At 33.4% G+C, this 23,254-nt stretch overlaps 1 protein-coding gene across 1 annotated transcript; it reads left to right on the top strand.

Moving 5' to 3' along the window:
* The first annotated feature begins 5,245 nt into the window (after window positions 1-5,245).
* Window positions 5,246-6,001, top strand: LOC115708808 (E3 ubiquitin-protein ligase SGR9, amyloplastic). Its single transcript, XM_030636824.2, has one exon. The coding sequence runs from the start codon at window positions 5,246-5,248 to the stop codon at window positions 5,999-6,001; it is 756 nt and encodes a 251-aa protein (XP_030492684.2).
* The last annotated feature ends 17,253 nt before the right edge of the window (window positions 6,002-23,254 follow it).

Below are 23,254 nucleotides of genomic sequence, written 5' to 3'. Positions count from 1 at the left end.
TACCAATTTAAAATTAAATTGCATACTACATAGGATATAAATCACTTTGGTGATAAGTGGAATAGCTCATGTTCTTATATATGTAGGACAATGTTCTACAATATTCCTCCTTAAGTTCCATGAACTCAAGCTTGCTTTTTCACAACCAAATTCTCAATTAATCCACTTACAGTAGCTAGCAAATATTAAGGATTTAAAACACATTATCAAGCATTAAAATCCAGCAACAAACCCTCAAGAATTCAGATAGCAAAATCACTTTAAAATCATGCATATTCATGGTACTTTAAGCTCTTGAACAAGAGCTTCAACTTCTATATTTCAAATAACTTCCAGCCAAGAAAACAACTCAAAAATACATGATTCTAAGTTAGAAACTACCTTGCAATTATAATCCATGCACAACATCACAAATTATGCAATTTATACTAAAACCCACCAAGATTACCATTCAAAACTATGAGCATGCAATCCCACTACTCAACAATTCAACATATGCTTTTCTAAGCTTTTAACACCATAAATTCAATAGGGAAAACAAAATTAAAAACAACAAGAGCTACCTCAAACAAAGCTTGAATTTTCTTAACTCTAAGCTCCAAAAATCTTCCAATCCCAAGCTTCAAATCAACGAATTACCAAAGCCACAAAAAGAAATTTTAAGAGAGGTTTGAGAGAGGGAAAGGGTCGGCCAAGAGAGGGGTAAACACAGCCAGAAATTAACATTTCATTTCCTCAAAAATCACATTTTCCAAACATAGTAATTAGGGGTCAAATGACCAAAATGCCCTTAGGGCTTAATATTCACACCTACACCCTCACAAGGGTAAATAAGTCATTTCATGCATAAATAATTCACAATAATTTTAGATTATCACTCATCAAATAAAATGCCAATTAAATCAATCCAATTTACATTTCGGGCCCGAACCCGGTTCCGCTCGAAATTCCCAGTTGTGACTATACCGTGCTAACCTGTCAAAACACACGTGAAAAGACAACATAGGCATACTATATAATAATATAGTTCTATTAAGTAGGTAATTAAATTAATTTCATCATTTTACCCTTCTCGGGTCATAATTACCAAAATGCCCCTGGCTCACCAACGGGGTCTTTAATATATTAAAATTCATATAAATCACATATATTGAACTATATAATAATATAATTCCTCCATTATACATAATTATCTAGTTAGGGTTTTGCTAATCCGTTTCTTAATTCCGGGTATTATAATTACCCCCTCCTTATAGAAATTTCGTCCCGAAATGTACCTGAACAACTCCGGATATTTCTGCTACATATCCGTCTCGAGTTCCCAGGTTGCCTCTTCTACCTTCTTGTTCTTCCACAAGGTACTTTCACCTGCCACCGTCACCGCTTCTCAAGACTTTCTCTCTCTATCAAGTATACCGCCTTTGGTTGTTCCTCGTATGACAAGTCCGGCTGAAGTTCCAATGCTTCATAACTCAGAACATGGGACGAGTCTGAGACATACTTCTGAAGCATTGAAACATGAAACACATTATGTACAGTTTCCAGCGCTGGGGGCATAGCCAACCTTTATGCTACTTGCCCTATCCTCTCAAGGATTTCAAAAGGTCCAATGAACCTCGGGCTAAGCTTTGCTTTCTTCCCAAAGCGTTTTATGCCTTTCATCGGAGATATTCGGAGAAATACCATGTCCCCAACCTGAAAATCAATATCTCTGCGCTTTGGATCGGCATAACTCTTCTGCCTACTCTGAGCCGCGAGCATTCGCGCTCTAATCTTATCAACTGCCTCACTTGTTTTCTGAACAGCTTCGGGACCCAAGAACTTTCTTTCACCCACTTCATCCCAGTGAATAGGTGATCTACATTTATGATATTCACATTTAAATTTACACAAAAAAAATATTATAAGGTGCTTTTACAATGTATTCATCTAAATAAAAGAGTCACGCAACAGAAATTTTGAATTCTATTTTCGGCATGTTAAATTTTTAAATTTTGCAGGATGTTTTAAATAACTATAATGTACACGACCATAAAAAAAAGACTAAACAAGTCTCCCGAATGCCGAAACAGGTAGGAGTAAATCAGTGGACCACTTTTAAAGAAGTGCATTATTTTCGGCGTATTAAATTTTTCTAAATTTTTTTAAATTTTACAGAATGTCTTAAATAATTATAATATACACTACTATATAAAAAAAAAATAGACTAAAAAAGTTTGTCGGTGCCGAAATAAATAGGAGTAGATTCGTACATCACTTTTAAAAATGTGTATTAAAAAATTTCTCAAAAAATAATTCTTAATTTACAAATATAATAATATAAATATTAATTAAATTATAAAAAAAACTAACAAAAAAAAACATGCCGTGACTACAGTGCACGGCATATATGTCGTGCACTGTAGAGAAACCTAGAAAATGATGCTCAATTTGCAGCCTCCTTGGAACAAATATATACACCATACTATCAATTTGCAGTCTCCTTGGAGCTGCTCTAATTATTTATTTGATGTCGATTTTTCTATTTTTGTTCCATCTTGCTGGAATTAATGGTTGTTTTCAAGTTTCTCGTATTACTGGGGTAGTTATGTATGTAGGTGTGGAGGATAGAGGCTTGGTATGTGATTTTTGGCATCTACAGTATAAAAGGAAAAGAAAAAGACAAAGACAGCATAAATGTAATTTTTACCGTGTGACAGTAATAATGTAAACAATTAATCTAAAATGTGTCATATCCCACAAAATTTAAATGTTATGTGTTTAGAGAAAAAATATTAGGTGTATGTAAGTATAGAAAATCAAATTTCTCTTTTAAAATTATTTGATCAAATTAAACAACAAAATGTGTATGAGAAAAAATTATCTTGAAATAATTTTTTTTAATAAAAAGTAACTAACTGATATATTATTTACATCAAAAGTAACTAAAATGTTGCTTTTTTAAAAAAAAACTTGCAAAATACTGAGCTTTCTGGAAGCGAGAATTTTTAAGTTTCTTCCATTTTCGATAATAATTTTGAATTTCGGTATTTATGCTGACGTGACACATCAGTATTTGTGCAAATAAATTTGTTAAAAGTATTTTTACAAATAAAATTAATTTTAGGGATAATATTGAAAAAAAACTCTTATATTTTAATGGAAATTCTTATTATAAATGTAGATATAGATTGATGAGGAATAGAATCAATCACTCTTTAATTAGGTTGAGTAATTACAGTTTACGTCATCTACAATGTATTATAATAAATAATAATAATAATATAATAATATAATAATATAAAAGGTTGTACAAAATACAACGGTAAATACAGAGAAAATAATAAATACATATAAATAAATTGATGAGAAATGGAATCATTTACAAGCCACGTCATCTACAACATATTAATTATTAAGTCCTAGTTATATCTTGTTTCCCTATTCTGTAATAAATAAAATAATAACATAATAATAAAATACAACTGTAAAAAAAATTATTGTGATATACACGCAGACAACTTACAACGGTAAAAAAATACAACGCTTCTTTTCAGTTGACTTGTATATTTATTGAAAGTATTTTTACAAATAAAATCAATTTTAGGTATAATATTTAAAAAAAACCCCTAATTTTAATGAAAATACTTATTATAAATATAGAAATAAATTGATGAGAAATAGAATTAATCTGTTTAATTAGTTTGAGTAATTACATTTCACGTCATCTACAATGTATTATTCTATAATTTGTAATAAATAATAATATAATAATAATAAAAAAAAGTTGTACAAAATACAATGGTAAATACAGATAAAAGTGTTAAATACATATAAATAAATTGATGAGAAATAGAATTACTCGAGTGATTACAAGCCACGTCATCTACAACTTATTAATTAATAAGTATAATATAATTAAGTCCTGGTTATACCTTGTTTTCCTATTCTGTAATAAATAAATAATAATATAATAATAAAATACAACAGTAAAAAATTATTGTGATAGAATAACGCTTCTTTTCAGTTGACTTGTATATTTAAATTAGTTTGAGTAATTACAATCCACGTCATTTACAATGTATTATTCTATATTTTGTAATAAATAATAATAATATAATAATAAAAAAAGGTTGTACAAAATACAACGGTAAATACAGAGAAAGTGGTAAATACATATAAATAAATTGATGAGAAATAGAATCATTACAAGCCACATCATCTACAAAGTATTAATTAATAAGTATAATACAATTAAGTCTTGGTATACATTGTTTCCACATTTTGTAATAAAATAATAATATAATAATAAATACAACGGTAAAAAAATTTCAGTTGACTTGTATATTTGAATTGATCATGACTATTTTCTTATTTGGTTTCCCTCCTTTACAACTTACAAGGGTATACAGCTGTATATATGTATATATATACACAGAGACACAATACAAGAGTACTGAACACCAACAACACTCTTCTTAGAATCCATTATCAAGACTATGGTAGGGAACTTTTGCTCGGTCCTACCATAGTCTTACCCTATATATCTATATATATATATTTAACTTTAGATACAAATTATTAATATTTTTAATATTAATTCTTATATAATTATGTTGATAGTTTTTTTTTTTTTTTTTTAAGAATGTTGCATATTAATTGGGTAGCTCAAACAAGTGAGTTTTACATAATTATATAATTATGTGTTTAATATTAGTTATTATATATTGATGGTTTCTTAAGAGTGTAGGATATAAATAAGGGAAGTTGAAAAGATTTTGAATTTTATGAAGATATATTGTAAATATGTTTTTAAAACCATAAAATATTGTAATTAATGAAGAAAAGATTGTGAGTGGGAAGATTAAAAAATAAACGCAACTAACTAACAGAGAAAATGTTTAGCAAAAAGTGAGCAAATGATGTAGAAAAAAAAAAATAGGTGGCAATTAATTATTGGAGGGACAGGAATGGGATAGAAAATTGGGGACAGGTGATTTAAATGTTTCTATGAATTCAACGGTAAAAAAATTTCAGTTGACTGGTATATTTGAATTCATTATCACTGTTTCCTTATTTCTTCCCTCCTTTACAACTTACAACAGCTGTATATATATGTACACCAACAACACTCTTCTTAGAATCCATTATCAAGAGTTGTTTCCTTAATTTCCCTCCCGCCTCCTCTTCCATTTGAAATCCCCCAGAAAGAAAGTTGTTATCTTTGGCTTCCTAGTGACCGTTAATTTTGAATTTTAATTTTACAATGGCGGCACTGCCTCTGTTTGATTGTCATTACGACATAAACGTGGTCTGTAACGATGGAGAAGCAGTCTTACAGCAACAACAGCAGCAACAACGGCGGCCAATAGTGACGACGAATGATAAATTCATAGCCTTTCATGTCAACTTTCGCCACATACTCCTTGATATCCACCGCCTCATCGACAGTCGTCACTACTATACGGTGGTTCCTTTTGCCCAATACTTATCTGATTATTTAGCAATCACTGAATATATTCTGGCTGGAGTAATGGGCACCCCTTCCATCCAAATCCCATCTTCATTAACTTCACGAATTGCTACTGCTTACGTTTTGCCCATAATTCATGATTATTATTCTAATAACTCCCAAGCTTTGGGTCTCAATATCTGTCTCGATATCACTGCCCTAACTGCTAGTATTGAATACCAACACCAACAACAACAAGAGCAAAATCAGGAGAATATAAATATTAATGTCAATATTCCTGCAGCGAAAGACTCCATAAGGGCTCTCAAGGAGTTAAACGATGTGGGTCTGATGAGTACTTGCAATTGTACCATATGTTTCGAGAAGATGGTGCCGTCGTTGGGTGATTCGTGTGATGATGATGATGATGATGATGAGATTGAGATGAGCAGCAGAGTGGTTGTTGAGATGCCTTGTTCTCATGTGTTTCACAAGGATTGTATTGTTCGATGGTTGGAGACCAGTCATTTCTGCCCTTTGTGCCGTTACTCAATGCCCACTGCCAATTGATTTCATCCTCTTCATCCTAATCCTAATCCTAATCCTAATCCTAATCATAATCATAATATTACCGTTGTCTATAGCTACCTACTATACATACTGATCAATTTTCAATACTATATCTTTGTGTAATTTTCAATTTTGTCATGATTAACACATGAATTGTTCTAATATTAGTCCTCTTCTAAAGGGAAAATGATAGTGATATCTTTTATTGGACAAGAATGTATGTGTTCACTTACTCATTTGAATATAAGTTTGATTTGTTATGATTCATTTACTCTGTTCTTGTACTTTCAAGGTCCAGAATTAAGAAATTAATGTCTGTTGTGTGTGCAAATTTCAATGATTCAATGTAGTCTTTTTCTTAGTTAGAAAAGGGAAGATGATAGTGAAAGCTTTTCTTGGCCGAGAATGAGTTTATTTACTCATTTGTAATGAGGAAACAATCATGATGGAGAAAAGTTTGAATGGATAAAGATAGGGTAATGAATAAAGGTTTTGTTTTTTCTATAATTGTGTTGATCAGGCTTGTTTATCTCTAACTTATGATTAGTTTACTCTGTTCTTTCACTTTCAATAAAGTTTAGAATTAAGAAAACAATATAGTCCTTTTCTTAGTTAGAAGATGATAAGATGATGAATAAAGTTTTGTAGCTTTGTTTTTCTACGATGACCACAACGACCCTCGAAACCTCTCTTCTCCGCTTCAAAGTTCTATGGGAAGCCTAATACCGCCCTGACTCTCTTCTGGTTTTTTCAACTGGAAGATCTCCCAATTCTTTACCAACTTTTAAGGGCCGAGAAACCCTTGTTAACCCCTGATATCACTGTTATGTCTGTGGGAACTGAGATTGCCTATGGCGAATCTATGGTGCCCGATGTTGGGTGGGAGCAGTTGCTGAATCAGAGGTGGGACAGAGGCATTGTCGTGGAAGAAACCTCCAAGTTTCTTGAGCTTCTTCCTCAGGTAAATTTCTTCCTTTGATTAAACATGTCAAAGATTTGTGACCACTAAAAAGATTGTTAAAATTTTCAGCACTATATTACTCAATTACTCATTGCATTGTAGCAGCATAAATTGAATTTCAGCAATATTTTCTACTTATATGAGATATTGGCAAAAGAATTGGCAAAACAACTGCTGCAAGGAAGAAATCTAAGAAGACTTGAAATGAAATATGAGATTTTTGTTGTAATGGTTTGATTGTTTTTTTGAACTATTTCTTGTTTTCAAGTGTTATATTTTGAATATCAATTTCTACAATTATTTACAACTAGTTAAAAAGGTTTACAAAACAAGGTTAGCTTTTAATGTAGAGAAGGTTAAAGCGCTCAAGATAATTGTTGTTCTATCAGAGCGTTTAAAGAAAGGAGGGGTAAGTTAAGAGATTCATTTTGTTTCTATACCTTATCACTCTATAGTCTATAGTCTTTCATGATGTTTCAATCATTTGAGATAAATATGTTGAATACAGTAATTGCTGTAAAGTTTTGTTAAGGGATGATCACAAAGGAATATAGAAAGCAGAAATAAGAATGACCTAAATAGTTTTACACTGGATGTGTGGATTCAAGCGTTTTTTACTTTATTTTTAATTGCTGGTTACTTCTTCTGTTAATGATTACATGGTTTATAAGTTATGTTAGATTTTTGGAACCGGATGGATGGTTTACTTCCTATTGATCTAGTATATTTGTCCACCTTTCTACATTTAAATCTGTTCAAATATGCAATTCATGCACACTTTTATTGAGTGATCTTGATACACACCAGAAGTGTATCGATCCAAACCAGAAAGATATATAGAGAAACAGAGAGTATTTACTGAAAATAAGAAATTGCCCAGACATTCGAGAGACCTGGTTTCTCTCCAAAAGTCTAACCTATTTTAATTCTCTAACTTTCCAAACAAAGCTAATCACAAAAACAGAAACAAATAATTCCAATTAAATCATTAGGCAAAACAAATCATAAACTTCCCTAAATAACTCATCTCAATTACTGTTAGATCTTCTAGCATAGGTATACGAATTGATGGCTTATTTTTACCTGCTGCCCAAACTTTCACCTTGTCCTCAAGGTGGAATTATGGGAATTGCTGTAGCAAGTTGTTGTAGTTTTCCCAAGTAGCTTCAAACATTGGCAGGTCCTTCCATAAGATTAAGACCTCCATTTCTCCCATTCCATTAGATTGAGTGTTTCGTACACCTAAAACTTCAGCTGGCTCAACTGTCATATCCAAATCAGGATTGAGTTATGGTGGTAGTAATGAAGAAGAGTGAGTCACCCCATGAGCACGCTGCAACTGTGAAACAAGGAACACGGGATGCACCGAGGAAGTGGCTGGTAGTGCAAGCTTATAGGCAACAGTCCCTATTCGTGCGAAAACATCAAATGGTCCATAAAAACAAGGTGACAGTTTCTCATTGCGTCGGGAAGCCAAGGATTTCTGTCGATAAGGTTTGAGCTTGACAAACACCTTTTTGTCAACTGAAAACTGTTCATCCCTTTTGTTTTTATCTGCCACATCCTTCATTTTCTGTTGAGCTCGAAGGTAAGTGCATTTTAAGGTCATCTAGCTGCGCATCTCGCTCTTCTAACATTTCATCCGCCGAAGACACCGGAGTAGCATTCTTTTGGTAACGAAGAAGCACTGGAGGATCACGCCCACAAGGTTATAAAATTCTAACTGTAACCCGCAATTAAGAAAAAAAAAAATAGTAACTCGCCCGAAATTAGTCGGTTTGGTCGGGTTAACCCGTCCAAACCGACCACTAATATATTTTTTTTATTTCTACATTCCATTGTTATATTTTAGTTAAATGTAATAATGAGACAAATATATATATATATATATATATATATTGAATTCAAAGTTCAAATCAATCACCATAAAAAATCATATTAGTTTCAACTTTATATTTTTTAAATGGTCATATAAATTATATGATATATAAATATAAATAATAAATATATATATATAAAAAAAACTCTCTTAATCGTGTTAGTCGGGTTAGCTCGGGTTGATTGGGAGGGTTAGTATTATTTTCAACCCGCCTAATATAAAGATTGGACGGGTTATATTTTTGTCGGGTTATCTCGATTTGGTTTGGACGGATTATTCGGGTTTGGTAGTTTACAAAAGTTTATGTACAACCCTAGTGTCCATGCCGTGTGAACGGGGTAACCCTTCTATGAAATCTATAGTCAGTTCATCCCAAACCAGCGAGGGTAATGCTATAGGCTACAACAAACCCTCAGGAGAAGTATTCATAGTCTTATGTTTCTGGCACACTTCACATTCTCATACCCAATCAACCACCACTTTTCTCATTCCCACCCAATAAAAATCAGAAGCAATCCTACGAAAAGTTTTATTCTCACTTGAATGTCCACCCAAATGGTGGTATTCTCGCAATATAGTAGGAATAAGTGAGCTATCTTTGGACAATATCAAATGCCCATTGTACATTAATTTCCCATGCTCCAAATAAAATCTAGCTGCTCTCGACCTCCCCTGTTGTAAATCAGCAACCATTATAGTTAAAAACGAATCTTTTTTCACTTCATGTTGCACTTCTACCCATTCAATACCTTGAGAAACAAGCAGATTTTTAAATTCAGCTGGTTGGTGAACTCCTGATAAAGCATCACGAACTCAGTTTCCCACCCCTGGCTTGTACTGAATCTCAAAATCGTACACCATGAGCTTAACCATCCAACGCTAGTATTCTGGGGCAACAATACGTTGTTCGAGTAGGAACATTAAACTTTGCTGATCAGTCCACACCACAAACTGTCTTCCCAACAAATATGGCCCCCATTTTTGGATTGCAAATATAATTGCCATCAACTCCTTTTCATAAATAGGCTTCAACCTTGCTTGATGTCCCAAAACTTGACTGTAATAAGCCACATGTCGCTGGTTTTGCATCAAAACAACCCCAACGCCGTATCTTGACGCATCAATTTCCACTACAAAGCGTTGGTCAAAATCGGGCAAAGCCAGCACATGCACCATGGTCATAGTTTGCTTAAGTGCTACCAAAGCGATAGTTGTAGCCTCATTCCATCCAAATTTGTCCTTCTTCGATTGCTCCCTCAATGGCCAAGCCATTTCACTATACCCTTTAACAAATTTGCAATAACCTATTAAGCCCAAGAAACCTCGTAACTCCCTGATGTTCTTGGGTTCAGGCCACTCTAACATAACTTGAATCTTGGATTGGTCCACCGCTACTCCTTCCCTCAAAATTATGTGACCCAAGTAATCCAATTTTTGATGAGCAAATGAACATTTTTTGAGATGAGCGTAAAGCTTGTGTTAGGACAAGAGTTGAAGAACTTTGGAAAGGTGTCGCACATGATTGCTTAAGCTGCTACTATACACCAAAATGTCATCAAAAAACACTAAGACAAATTGACAGAAATGGGAACGAAATACCTCATTCATCAATGACTGGAAGGTAAGGCTGAACATTAGGAGTGTTTACCGGGTTTCGGGTTCGTAGGTTTCGTGTTCACGGGTTTCGGGTTCAAAAAAATGAAACCGAACCCAGACCCGAATAGGGCACAAGTTGGCGGGTTAGCGGGTTGGCGGGTTTCGGTTGACTGGGTTGATCGGGTTGGCGGGTTGACCCGGTCAACTCGGTCAACTCTTTAAAAAATTAATTTTTTATTCAAATAATTATTTCTTTTATTTCTTTTATTTTTTTATTTATGAAATTAAACATATATAATATAACAACAAAATATTACTATTATAATATACAAAACATGCACAATATCAAATACTATTATAAACAACAATACCTTCATATATATATATATATATATATAATTTGGTGGTTTAATTTTGTAGTTTCTGCCAACAACTATTGAGTATTGACACATAAACAGAATAATGAGAATCAAATTCAAACACAAAAACTCACAAAAACTATATATAATAATTTGGTGGTTAGTGTTATCTTTTAGGTTTTGTTTTTTTTTTAATTAATAATTTAATATATATATATATATAAACTGTAATAAAAATAAATAAAAATATATATAATATATTTAAATTGCGGGATGACAGGTTCAACCCGAAGCCTGGTACCCATAAAAATCCAACCCGCACGAATATTTTTTTTTAAAAAAAAATTGCGAGTTCACCAGTTCAGGTTCGGGTCAATCCCGCTCAAAATGTTCATTCCTATTGGAAGGTGGTCGGGGTGTTAGTAAGACCAAATGGCATTTCTAGAAACTCATAATGTCCATCATGAGTCCGAAAAGCCATCTTAGGCACCTCGGAAGGCTTCACTCTGATTTGGTGATCTCCCGATTTCAAATCGAGCTTCGAAAAGATAGTGGCTCCATGGATTTCATCTAATAGCTCATCAATAACAGGAATTGGAAACTTATTGGGTACTGTCTCACAGTTCAAGGCACGGTAGTCCATACAAAACTGCCAACTCCCATCCTTTTTGCGAACTAACAACACCAGTATAGAGAACGGGCTGACGCTCGATTGAGCAATGCCTGTAGCTAACATCTTCTTCACCAATTGTTCAATGACATCCTTGTGGGCTTGTGGATACTGGTATGGACGAACACTTATTGGCGATGTACCTTCTCGTAAGACAATAGAATGCTCGTGGCCTTGAAATGGTGGAAGTCTTGTTGGCATTTCAAAGTTTTCTTTGGCCTCACTCAATACTTTTTTAATTTCAGTAGGTATTTCATCATTCCCGTTCTCAATGGAGGCAGCCCCTGTTGGAAATTATTTTACCAGGATCTTAGATCTACTCACAAGTATGTTGATTAACACCCTAAATATGAACTTTCTAAAACGATGAAATAAACACATATAAAGTTTAGTAAACCTTACATTGGGTGCAGCGGAATAATATGACTCCTTCCGTTCAGATCTCTAACCCTTGTATCCTTTCTGTCGCAGAGTATTATCAAGATCTGAACCTGGATCTCTTTTCTGATTCTTTGGTGCTGAAACTCCTTCTTGCTGAAAGTCTTTCTTCACGATCTTCCTCACTATGATTGAGGTATCACTTGCTGTGTGTGGGCACTACTCTAATCACTAAGTGTTTCGAAATCTTAAGGAAGAAGAGAGAGAGAGGAAGTGGTCGGCCAAGGTAGAGAGAGAGGCTCAGGTTTTTCTGAATGAAAAGTGTAATTTTCCTGAAGCCTTCACTGTCTATTTATAGCATTCCACTAGGGTTAGGTTTGAATTATTTGACATTAAAATAATGAAAATATCAGAGGATAATTCCTATAAAAGTGGTCGGCCATCGCAGTATGGATTTGGGCCTCACTTTTTGCAATTTTGCAGTTTTATCACTTTTGCATCTGATTTTCTCAAAAATGCCAATTTTCTAATTCAACCATTTAAATGCCAATTCTAACTATTTAATAACTATAAATAATTATTAAATAATATTGTCATTTATCATATTTATTAATTGAACCATACAAAGTATCATAATTAACAAATATGTCCCTATAACTCTTTCTTTACAATTTTGCCCTTACTTAGTGAAAAATTCACAAATAGACATAGTCTAATTTGAGAATTATAATTGATTAATCAAAACCAATTACATGAGTCTTACAAGCAATATTATCTCAACTAGTGGGGGGACCATGGGTCTATATAACCGAGCTTCCAATAAGCAGATCAAGAATTTATTACCTAAATTCACTGACTTATTAATTATTCGTTGAATCCACGCATAGAACTTAGAATTGCACTCTCAGTATATAGAATGCTCTATATGTTCCACCATATAGACACATCATTAGTTATCCATTGTTATAATCCTAATTTGATCAATGATCCTCTATATGAATGATCTACACTGTAAAGGGATTAGATTACCGTTACACCCTACTATGTATTTTATCCTTAAAACACTTGACCCCGTATAAATGATATTTCAGCTTATGTGAAATGAGTACTCCACCATTTATTTTCGTTTGGTCAAGCTCGAAGGAGATCATCCTTTGCTTACTATTCGCCAGATAGAAGCTATAGATTCCATGTTTATGTTAGCGCTCCCACTCAATTGCACTACCGTGTTCCCAAAGTGTACGTATCACCCTAACCGAAAAGTAGGCTTAACTAACAAATCAAAGAACACGAATAGCCTCCTGAGATTGAGCCTAATCATAACAGGATTAAGATCATTTGATCTAGGATCAACTAGGCGATATTGACTTGAATAGATTTTACGGTAAGTTTAATAAATCTAAGTCAAAGTTCAATATCGGTCTCTTCCGATGCATACTCCATGCATCCAACCTGAGCTTTACTTTAACAAATGTTCTGGAAAGAACATAGCATTTCTCCAAATGCAAGTAAACTCTTGTTGTAGATTATCATATCAGTAAAACCCTGTGTCTGATAAATCTAGGAAACTTTATTCACATAGTCATGTTTACTTTCCAAAGTGTTGACAACACAACAAATAGGATCAAGTATGTGAAAAGGGTTTCAGATGAATTTATAAATCAAATAGACAAGCAATTGATAAGTTGAACAAAAACATACACAAATGAATGAAAAATACTTATGTTTCTTTATTGATGTTGAATAAAATAGATTACATTGAAATGGAGTTTTATTTAGGGCATAAAACCCAACAAACTCCCACTTGCACTAATATAAAACTAATCAGTACATATCAATTAATCCTAAATTCTGACGGTGCTTTTCAAATGCAGTCACGGCCAAGACTTTGGTGAATGGATCAGCTAGGTTGTCCTCTGTGTCGACTTTCTCAACTAGTACATCCCCTCTTGCCACGTATTCTCTGATAATATGATTCTTCCTTTCAATGTGTTTGCTTCTCTTGTGGCTTCGAGGTTCCTTACTGTTAGTTATCGCTCCATTATTATCACAAAGTAGGACCAGAGGCTTTTCCATTTCAGGTACGACACCGATGCTGGTGAAGAACTTTCTTAGCCAGACAAGTTCTTTAGCAGCTTCAGTTGCAGCTATGTATTCAGCTTCCATAGTCGAGTCCGATATCGCGGTTTGTTTTGCACTTCTCCAAACCACTACTCCACCGCCAAGAGTAAACACCATCCCAGATGTAGATTTCCTGTCTTCAAGACTTGCCTGGAAATCTGAATCAGTGTAGCATATGGGACTTAAAGCACCACCCTTGTAGACTAACACAAGATTCCTTGTACTCTTTAAGTATTTCAGAATATACTTAACTGCATTCCAATGTTCCTGTCCTGAATTAGACTGATACCTGCTCACGATTCCCACTGCATATCAGATGTCAGGTCTAGTGCATAACATTACATACATTAGACTTCCAACTGCAGAAGCATAGGGAATTTTCGCCATGTCCTCTATCTCTTGAGGATCAGTAGGAGACTGTTCCTTAGATAGAAGAATACCATATCTAGAAGGCATGTTTGCCCCATTGGTGTTGTTCATGGAGAATCTCTCTAAAACTTTGTCAATGTAGGTTGTTTGAGAGAGAGCAAGAGATCTGTTCTTCCGGTTTCTGATAATCTGAATACCAAGAACATAGGCTGCTTCACCTAAATCTTTCATATCGAATTGAGTGTTGAGCCATTCCTTCATGTGAGTCATTTTCTTGATATTGTTTCCAATAATCAAAATGTCATCAACATAAAGGACCAGGAATACTACTACTTGGTCTTCCTTGAGTTGGTAAACACAAGGTTCATCTTCATTTTGAAGAAAGCCGTAGGTCTTGATGATTTCATCAAACCTTTTGTTCCATGAGCGAGAAGCTTGCTTAAGTCCATAGATAGACCTATTTAGTTTGCAAACTTTCTTTTACTGCCCTGGAAGAACATAGCCTTCTGGTTGCTCCATATAGATGGTTTCTTCAAGTACCCCATTAAGGAAGGCAGTCTTGACATCCATTTGCCAGATTTCATAATCGAAAGTAGCAGCTATGGAGAGAAGAATTCGGATGGATTTGAGCATGGCAATAGGACTAAAAGTTTCCTCATAGTCCACGCCTTCTCTTTGGGTATAACCCTTGGCTACAAGTCTAGCTTTAAAAGTTTCGACTTCGCCTTCAGCTCCTCTTTTCTTCTTGTAAACCCACTTGCATCCTATCGGATGATAGTTGTGAGGTGCGTCTACATATTCCCAGACTTTGTTCTTTTTCATGGAATCCATTTCTGAATCCATGCTGGCCGACCATCGTTTCCGTTGCGGACTAGCCATTGCCTGTTTATAGGTTAATGGATCGTCTTCAATACCGTCACCAACGACCATATTGATTTCACCATCCAAGCCATAACGAGCTGGTTTTGTTGAAACCCTCCCACTACGACGAGGAGCGGTGATCTTCTGAACAGAAACTTTAGCAGTAGTTCTCTCAGTTGGTTCGACTGAGGGAGTGGGATTGTCCTCTTCACGAGTGGAAGAGGACGGAACATTGGAAGGACTTAGATCTGAAAGCATTTCCTCCAACACTACTTTACTTTGTGATTTGAAATTCTTAATATAGTCATCTTCAAGGAAAGTTGCGTTTGTAGAAACAAACACTTTATCATCCTTGCGACTATAAAATAGTCCACCCCTAGTCTCTTTACAATTTCTGACAAACATGCAAACATCAGTTCGTGACTCAAGTTTGCCGTATTTCTTTCTTAAGACATGAGCAGGGCACCCCCAGATTCTATAATGGCGTAAAGTAGGTGTACGACCAATCCATAGTTCTAAGGGTGTCTTAGGGATTGATTTAGATGGAACAACATTTAAAATGTCGGTTGCCATCTGAATTGCATATCCCCAGAAGGACGTAGGTAGAGTTGAAAAACTAAGCATGGACCTAACCATTTCCAAAAGCGTGCGATTCCGTCTTTCTACAACTCCATTTTGCTGTGGAGTGCTAGGGACGGTTAATTGGGATTCAATTCCAAGTTCAATTAAATGATCTTTGAACTGCATATCCATATATTCTCCACCCCTATCAGTTCGCAAGATCTTTAATGATTTACCTAATTGGTTTTGAGCCAATGCATGAAATTCCTGAAACTTTGCAAATGTTTCAGATTTCTTATGCATAAGGTCAATATGTCCATATCTAGAGTAATCGTCAATGAAAGTGACAAAATACTCATAACCACCTCGAGCTTTTACATTCAAAGGTCCACAGACATCGGAATGCACTAACCCTAGGGGTTGTTTGGCACGCTCTCCCTTTGCAGAGAAAGAACGTTTAGTCATTTTTCCTTCCAGGCAGGACTCGCATACTGGCAATTCACCTAAGACGACATTTTTCAATGGACCGTCCTTGGTTAGCCTTTTGAGTCTATCAAAGCCTATATGACCTAAACGTAAATGCCATAGATATGTTTCATTATCATCATCGATCTTTTGCTTTTTGTGGTTTCTAGGTTTAACTACTTTAAAAAGTTCGTTATGTAGGGCAAATGGTGTTTCTGGTCTAAGAACATAAAGCCCCTGTTCCATGGATGCAACACAAATTTGAATGTCATTTCGAGAAATGGTAGAACCAGAACTCGAAAAATCTAATTTGTATTGTTGCAATTGTAAGCATGAAACAGAAACCAAGTTTCTACTGAAATTTGGAATGTATAAGACATTGTCTAATTCCAAAATTCTGTTTTGAAACTTGAGTTTGGCTTTTCCTCTAGCTCTAACCGAAACCATTTCGCCATTACCAGCTTTAAGTTTCAACTCTCCGGATTTCAAATGATTCCAATTCTCAAGCAATTGTAATGAACAACTTACATGGTTTGTAGACCCAGAATCAAGAATCCAAATGGATTTATCATTCTCTAACACACATGATTCGAAGACTGAAGCATTACTGCTTATTCGTTTGTGATTTGTTGTTCTTGATTGTACAATTTGTTGTGAAGTATACTTGAGGACGTGGAATCACTTTCTCTTATCTTCTCAACTAAGCTTGAAGTAGTAGGATTTATGGAGTTATGAACTATTTTCTCTTCAGAGTGAACAATTCCCAACTTACCTGCTTTTTGGAATTTAAAGTCCATCATGAGCATATGTGAAGTATTACTCTGACAAGGAGTTTATAACTTCAAGTTCAATTGCTAAGATATTAACTAGGAGTGGAATGGGAAGAGGGTTATTGGCACTACAACACATCAATAAAACAAAAGTAAGGTTTTGGTTCAAAATTCATACACAAGTTCAGAAAATAACAAATAATCACATATGTTATAAAAATACTAAATCTAACATAGTTTATTTTCCAAGGTTTCCAACATAATGAAATATAGTGTCCTAGTAGGCGAGAATCAAAGATAACATTAGTTGAATAGAGTAGTCAGCTCATCTAAAATTAAACATTTTAGCAACCTTTTATTCAATCAAAATGAGAATCCAACGTTGTCCCGGTAGGCGAGAGTCAAGGTTATTCTCATTTTATGAGCTTCCACCATTGTTTCATGTTTTATGAGTTTATCTCTAAGTAGTCACCGTAGGGGAGAGTCTAATAGAGACGAAAACTCACAAAACACTTATCAAATGAAATCTTACAGTGTTAAAAGTGTTCAACGAATAACCATCCATAGGGGGACGAAGTCTAGCGTCTCGAGGTTATATTGAAAAAATTTAACTATTGTAAGACCAACAATGGAGATCGAATATCTTTTGATTAAAGCTCATTATTTAAAAAAAAAATATGTATTTTATTTAATCATCTGTTCCATATTATAATAATGAAAAATTACAAATTAAAGTTGGTTTAAATAAAAAATCAACTTTAATTATTTAAATTCAAAAAATAAATTCGAATAAATATCGAACAAGTTCCATATTATAATAATGAAAAATTACAAATTAAAGTTGGTTTAAATAAAAAATCAACTTTAATTATTTAAATTCAAAAAATAAATTCGAATAAATATCGAACAAGTTCCATATTATAATAATGAAAAATTACAAATTAAAGTTGGTTTAAATAAAAAAATCAACTTTAATTAAATTTCAATTATTATTTAAATTCGAAAAAAAAATTCGAATATAATGGAACAAATTTGAAAAATATCTTGTTTAAGTTGTTTTAGAAGAATCTAAGAAATCAACTTAAATATTTTTCAAATTAGACTTAATTAAATTAAAATTAAGTTGTAACCACTTAATTTGAAAATATTCCATTTTAAGTTAATATTTGAAAAAATATCAACTTAAAAAAATATCTAAAGAATCTTAATAACCAATGCCTAAAATTCCTCAACTTAATTTGAAATTTTAAATCCAAAAGATATTCAGATTTAAGTTGGTTAGTTATAGATAACTAAATATCAACTTAAATAGGAATATTTAATGAAAAATTTAAATTAAGCTTCAGAAAGAATCTAGATGTTTATAATTCTATATCTAATTAAATACAAGAAAATACATATAGTTTAGCTTAGAATATAAAATTCTTTAAACTATGGTTTTCTTAAATTAATTTCAAAATAAATGAAATTAATTATGTTGCTAATCAATTTTATTAGGTTAAACTAATTTAATTAACCTAGTACAGTTATTCAAATGAGGCAAATGGGCCTTCACAATTGGGGTGGTTCATGTGAGGGGGTGCTGGGTTCAGAATGTCGTACCCACTGCTATGGCTCCCAACTCTCACACAAGGCCCAAAAGAGAGGAATTTAACCTTAAAATGAACAACTGTTATTAATTGAATAGGCCCAAAAACTAAGTGGGCCTAAATAAAATCTATCAAGAACTATGATATTTTATTTAGCAACAACAACCTATATGCATCTATAATAAAATTAAACACATAGCCTCACACAGGCACACCATTTGGATGGATCCTATCATGTTGCTAGGTCATACACAGATGAAAGAAGATTGTAAATATACCTGTTACAAATTATTTACTTGACCAAGGGAGCCATGAGTTAAAATCAGATCATTGGATCTGTCAACAAGTTAACCATGACTATTTGCAATCAAGCAGTAATAGGTTTTAAAAACTTACAAACAAGCTAAAACATATACTTCTCCAACAAGGTTAGCTGGATAGTTGGATGTAGGATTTATTTAATTTTAAATAAATAATTTTGAAAAATTAATTAAATAAAAAAAATTTATTTTCGAAAATAATAAAATAAAATAAAATTTAAATATTTTCGAAATTAATATAATAATATTTAAAATTAAACCTACAATTTTGAAAAATTATGTTTCAACCAACCTAAATATTATTTCAAAATTTGCTAACTACTTTTAAAAATTTAATGTTATTTTATAAATAAAAATTAAATAAAAATTAAAAAAGATAAATAAATATTTTTTTGAGATGTTATGATTTAATTTAAATATATAAAATAACAAAATTTAAAAGTTAGCAAAATATCTTACATCTATTTAAAATTACATGATTATAGTTATGTTATTTTAAATTTAAATAAGGTCAAATTATTTTTGAAAAAAAATTAATATCTGACCTTAAATTAAAAAATAAAATAAGATATAATCAAATTTAAAAATAAGATAGATAATTAAGAAAAAAGATAGATATTTAGTATTTTTCAAATTCAAATTACACTAAGATCATGAATTAATTTAAAAAATATTTATTAATTTAATTATGATAATTAGAATTGAATTAGGAATAATAAATGTATAAATACAGAACTACACAAAAAATCGGAACTTAAATCCATGAAATAGCATGAAAAAACGAAGAAAAAAAAATGTGAGCTGTACGGACGGTATGCTGTGCATACACGTCCGCGCGCTATAGGGTTGCTTGGGCGAGGGGACACAGCGAGGGAGGAGATTGCATGATTTCCGCGCGTGTCCCTTTTGCTCAATCTCGATATTTTTCAAAACTTTAAAAAATCATAACTAATTCAAATTAAATCGAAATTGAGTTCTGTAAAAAGTAACTTGCTTAATTTTTTCCACACTATCTAATAAAAATAATTCCAGAAGCAGATATTCAATTATTTTTCACGAAAATTCACAAACATCAATCAATCATCATATAACACTCAATACAACATGATACCATCCAAAACATCAAACAATCGTTTTAAAGTCCAAATTTATTGCAAGAAAATCAATTACCATGGCTCTGAGGCCAGTTGTTGGAAATTATTTTACCAGGATCTTAGATCTACTCACAAGTATGTTGATTAACACCCTAAATATGAACTTTCTAAAACGATGAAATAACATATAAAGTTTAGTAAACCTTACATTGGGTGCAGCGGAATAATAGGACTCCTTCCGTTCAGATCTCTAACCCTTGTATCCTTTCTGTCGCAGAGTATTATCAAGATCTGAACCTGGATCTCTTTCTCTGATTCTTTGGTGCTGAAACTCCTTCTTGCTGAAAGTCTTTCTTCACAATCTTCCTCACTATGATTGAGGTATCACTTGCTGTGTGTGGGCACTACTCTAATCACTAAGTGTTTCGAAATCTTAAGGAAGAAGAAAGAGAGAGGAAGTGGTCGGCCAAGGTAGAGAGAGAGGCTCAGGTTTTTCTGAATGAAAAGTGTAATTTTCCTGAAGCCTTCACTATCTATTTATAGCATTCCACTAGGGTTAGGTTTGAATTATTTGGCATTAAAATAATGAAAATATCAGAGGATAATTCCTATAAAAGTGGCCGGCCATGGCAATATGGATTTGGGCCTCACTTTTTGCAATTTTACAGTTTTATCACTTTTGCATCTAATTTTCTCAAAAACGCCAATTTTCTAATTCAACCATTTAAATACCAATTCTAACTATTTAATAACTATAAATAATTATTAAATAATATTGTCATTTATCATATTTATTAATTGAACCATACAAAGTATCATAATTAACAAATATGTCCCTAAAACTCTTTCTTTACAATTTCGCCCTTACTTAGTGAAAAATTCACAAATAGACATAGTCTAATTTGAGAATTATAATTGATTAATCAAAACCAATTACATGAGTCTTACAAGAAATATTATCTCAACTAGTGGGGGGACCATGGGTCTATATAACCGAGCTTCCAATAAGCAGATCAAGAATTTATTACCTAAATTCACTGACTTATTAATTCTTCGTTGAATCCACGCATAGAACTTAGAATTTCACTCTCAGTATATAGAATGCTCTATATGTTCCACCATATAGACACATCATTAGTTATCCATTGTTATAATCCTAATTTGATCAATGATCCTCTATATGAATGATCTACACTGTAAAGGGATTAGATTACCGTTACACCCTTATATGTATTTTATCCTTAAAACACTTGACCCCGTATAAATGATATTTCAGCTTATGTGAAATGAGTACTCCACCATTTATTTTCGTTTGGTCAAGCTCGAAGGAGATCATCCTTTGCTTACTATTCGCCAGATAGAAGCTATAGATTCCATGTTTATGTTAGCGCTCCCACTCAATTGCACTACCGTGTTCCCAAAATGTACGTATCACCCTGACCGAAAAGTAGGCTTAATCAACAAATCAAAGAACACGAATAGCCTCCTGAGATTGAGCCTAATCATAACAGGATTAAGATCATTTGATCTAGGATCAACTAGGCGATATTGACTTGAATAGATTTTACTGTAAGTTTAATAAATCTAAGTCAAAGTTCAATATCGGTCCCTTCCGATCCATACTCCATGCATCCAACCTGAGCTTTACTTTAACCAATGTTCTCGAAAGAACATAGCATTTCTCCAAATGCAAGTAAACTCTTGTTGTAGATTATCATATCAGTAAAACCCTGTGTCTGATAAATCTAGGAAACTTTATTCACATAGTCATGTTTACTTTCCAAAGTGTTGACAACACAATAAACAGGATCAAGTATGTGAAAAGGGTTTCAGATGAATTTATAAATCAAATAGACAAGCAATTGATAAGTTGAACCAAAACATACACAAATGAATGAAAAATACTTCTATTTCTTTATTGATGTTGAATAAAATAGATTACATTGAAATGGAGTTTTATTTAGGGCATAAAACCCAACAGCGCCAAGTTCAATAATTAATCCATGGCCCTCTCATTTAATTTTTCGCATCATAGCTTTTAAAGACACAAGGGTCCTATGTAAAGTTGAGTCTCCTTGTAAACTTACTACTGTGTTTCCCACCATGAGCATCATAGAGTGAGTCTTCCAGTTTGTGTGAGTCACACCAAAAGTTTCCAACCACTGTATACCCAAAATTATATCAGTATTGCCCAAATCCAAGGGAATAAAATCTTCAATTTTTTCCATCCCTTGCATAGTGAGTGACACCCCCTTAGATATGCCTCGAGTCTCAGTTGATTGTCCCGTACCCAATATGACATCGGGAGTTGTGGCTGAGATAGGTAGTTGCAAAGTTTGTAATAGAATATTCGAGATAAAATTATGAGTCGCCCCACTATCAATGAGAACCACCACCGACTGAGAACTAACGTGTCTCCGTAATTTAAAAGTTTTTGAGGATGTCAAACCAATAACAGAATTAAGGGAAACCTCTACGACATGATTTTCCAACTTGGTGTCTTCTTCTTCAACAACCTCGTCCAAGTCATCTATGTTTCCTTCTCTTTGTTTACTGAATTCTTGAACAATAATGACGTGGAGTTCAATTTTTTTTTTTTGCACCGATGACCAGGGGAAATTTTTTCATCACATTTGAAACATAATCCCCAACCTTCTTATGCTGAATTTCAGTCTCCTTGAGCCGTCAAAATCCATTCCCAGCTGGCCGACCTTCATCTTTAAAATTTGTTGAACATGGAACGAAGCTACTCACACCACTTCCAGTCAGCCCTCCCCGGAATCTTGAAATAGAGCTTCGTATAACAGATTTTTTACTTTTGTTGGGCCAACAACTTCAATTTTACATTTTAGACTAATTTCATAACTTGTTCCAGCCCACTTGGGCCCATTACGGTTACTTCATACCCTATTTTTTAGTTTAGCCCATTAATAAAAGAATATTCTAATATTTGTTCTGAAATCCCTTCTAAAGAAGAAGCAAGCAACTCAAAACTCTTACGATATTCACGTACAATACCTTCTTGTTTGAGGACAAGGAATTCTCGATACATTAATTCAACGGCAGAGGTCAAAACCTCCAATTCATCCGCATCTTCAAGTCCTCCCAATTCAAAAATGGTCGTCGATGATGTTCTCATTGAAACCAAATCAAAGCCTCTCCCTCCAAGCTAATTACAACAGTTTCCAAACAGTCTTGATTTGTCATACGATGAATGGAAAAATACCGTCCAGCTTTCAGTAGCCATCCGTCTGAGTTGT

Source organism: Cannabis sativa, chromosome 3 (assembly GCF_029168945.1).
Source record: "Cannabis sativa cultivar Pink pepper isolate KNU-18-1 chromosome 3, ASM2916894v1, whole genome shotgun sequence".
Lineage (NCBI taxonomy): Eukaryota > Viridiplantae > Streptophyta > Magnoliopsida > Rosales > Cannabaceae > Cannabis > Cannabis sativa.
The sequence above is the reverse complement of the archived record's forward strand: the minus strand, read 5'-3'. Positions and strand labels throughout refer to the sequence as shown.

Bases quoted from the DNA above. Each gene is read 5' to 3' on its own strand.
- LOC115708808 (XM_030636824.2), top strand. From the start codon at position 5,246: ATGGCGGCACTGCCTCTGTTTGATTGTCATTACGACATAAACGTGGTC.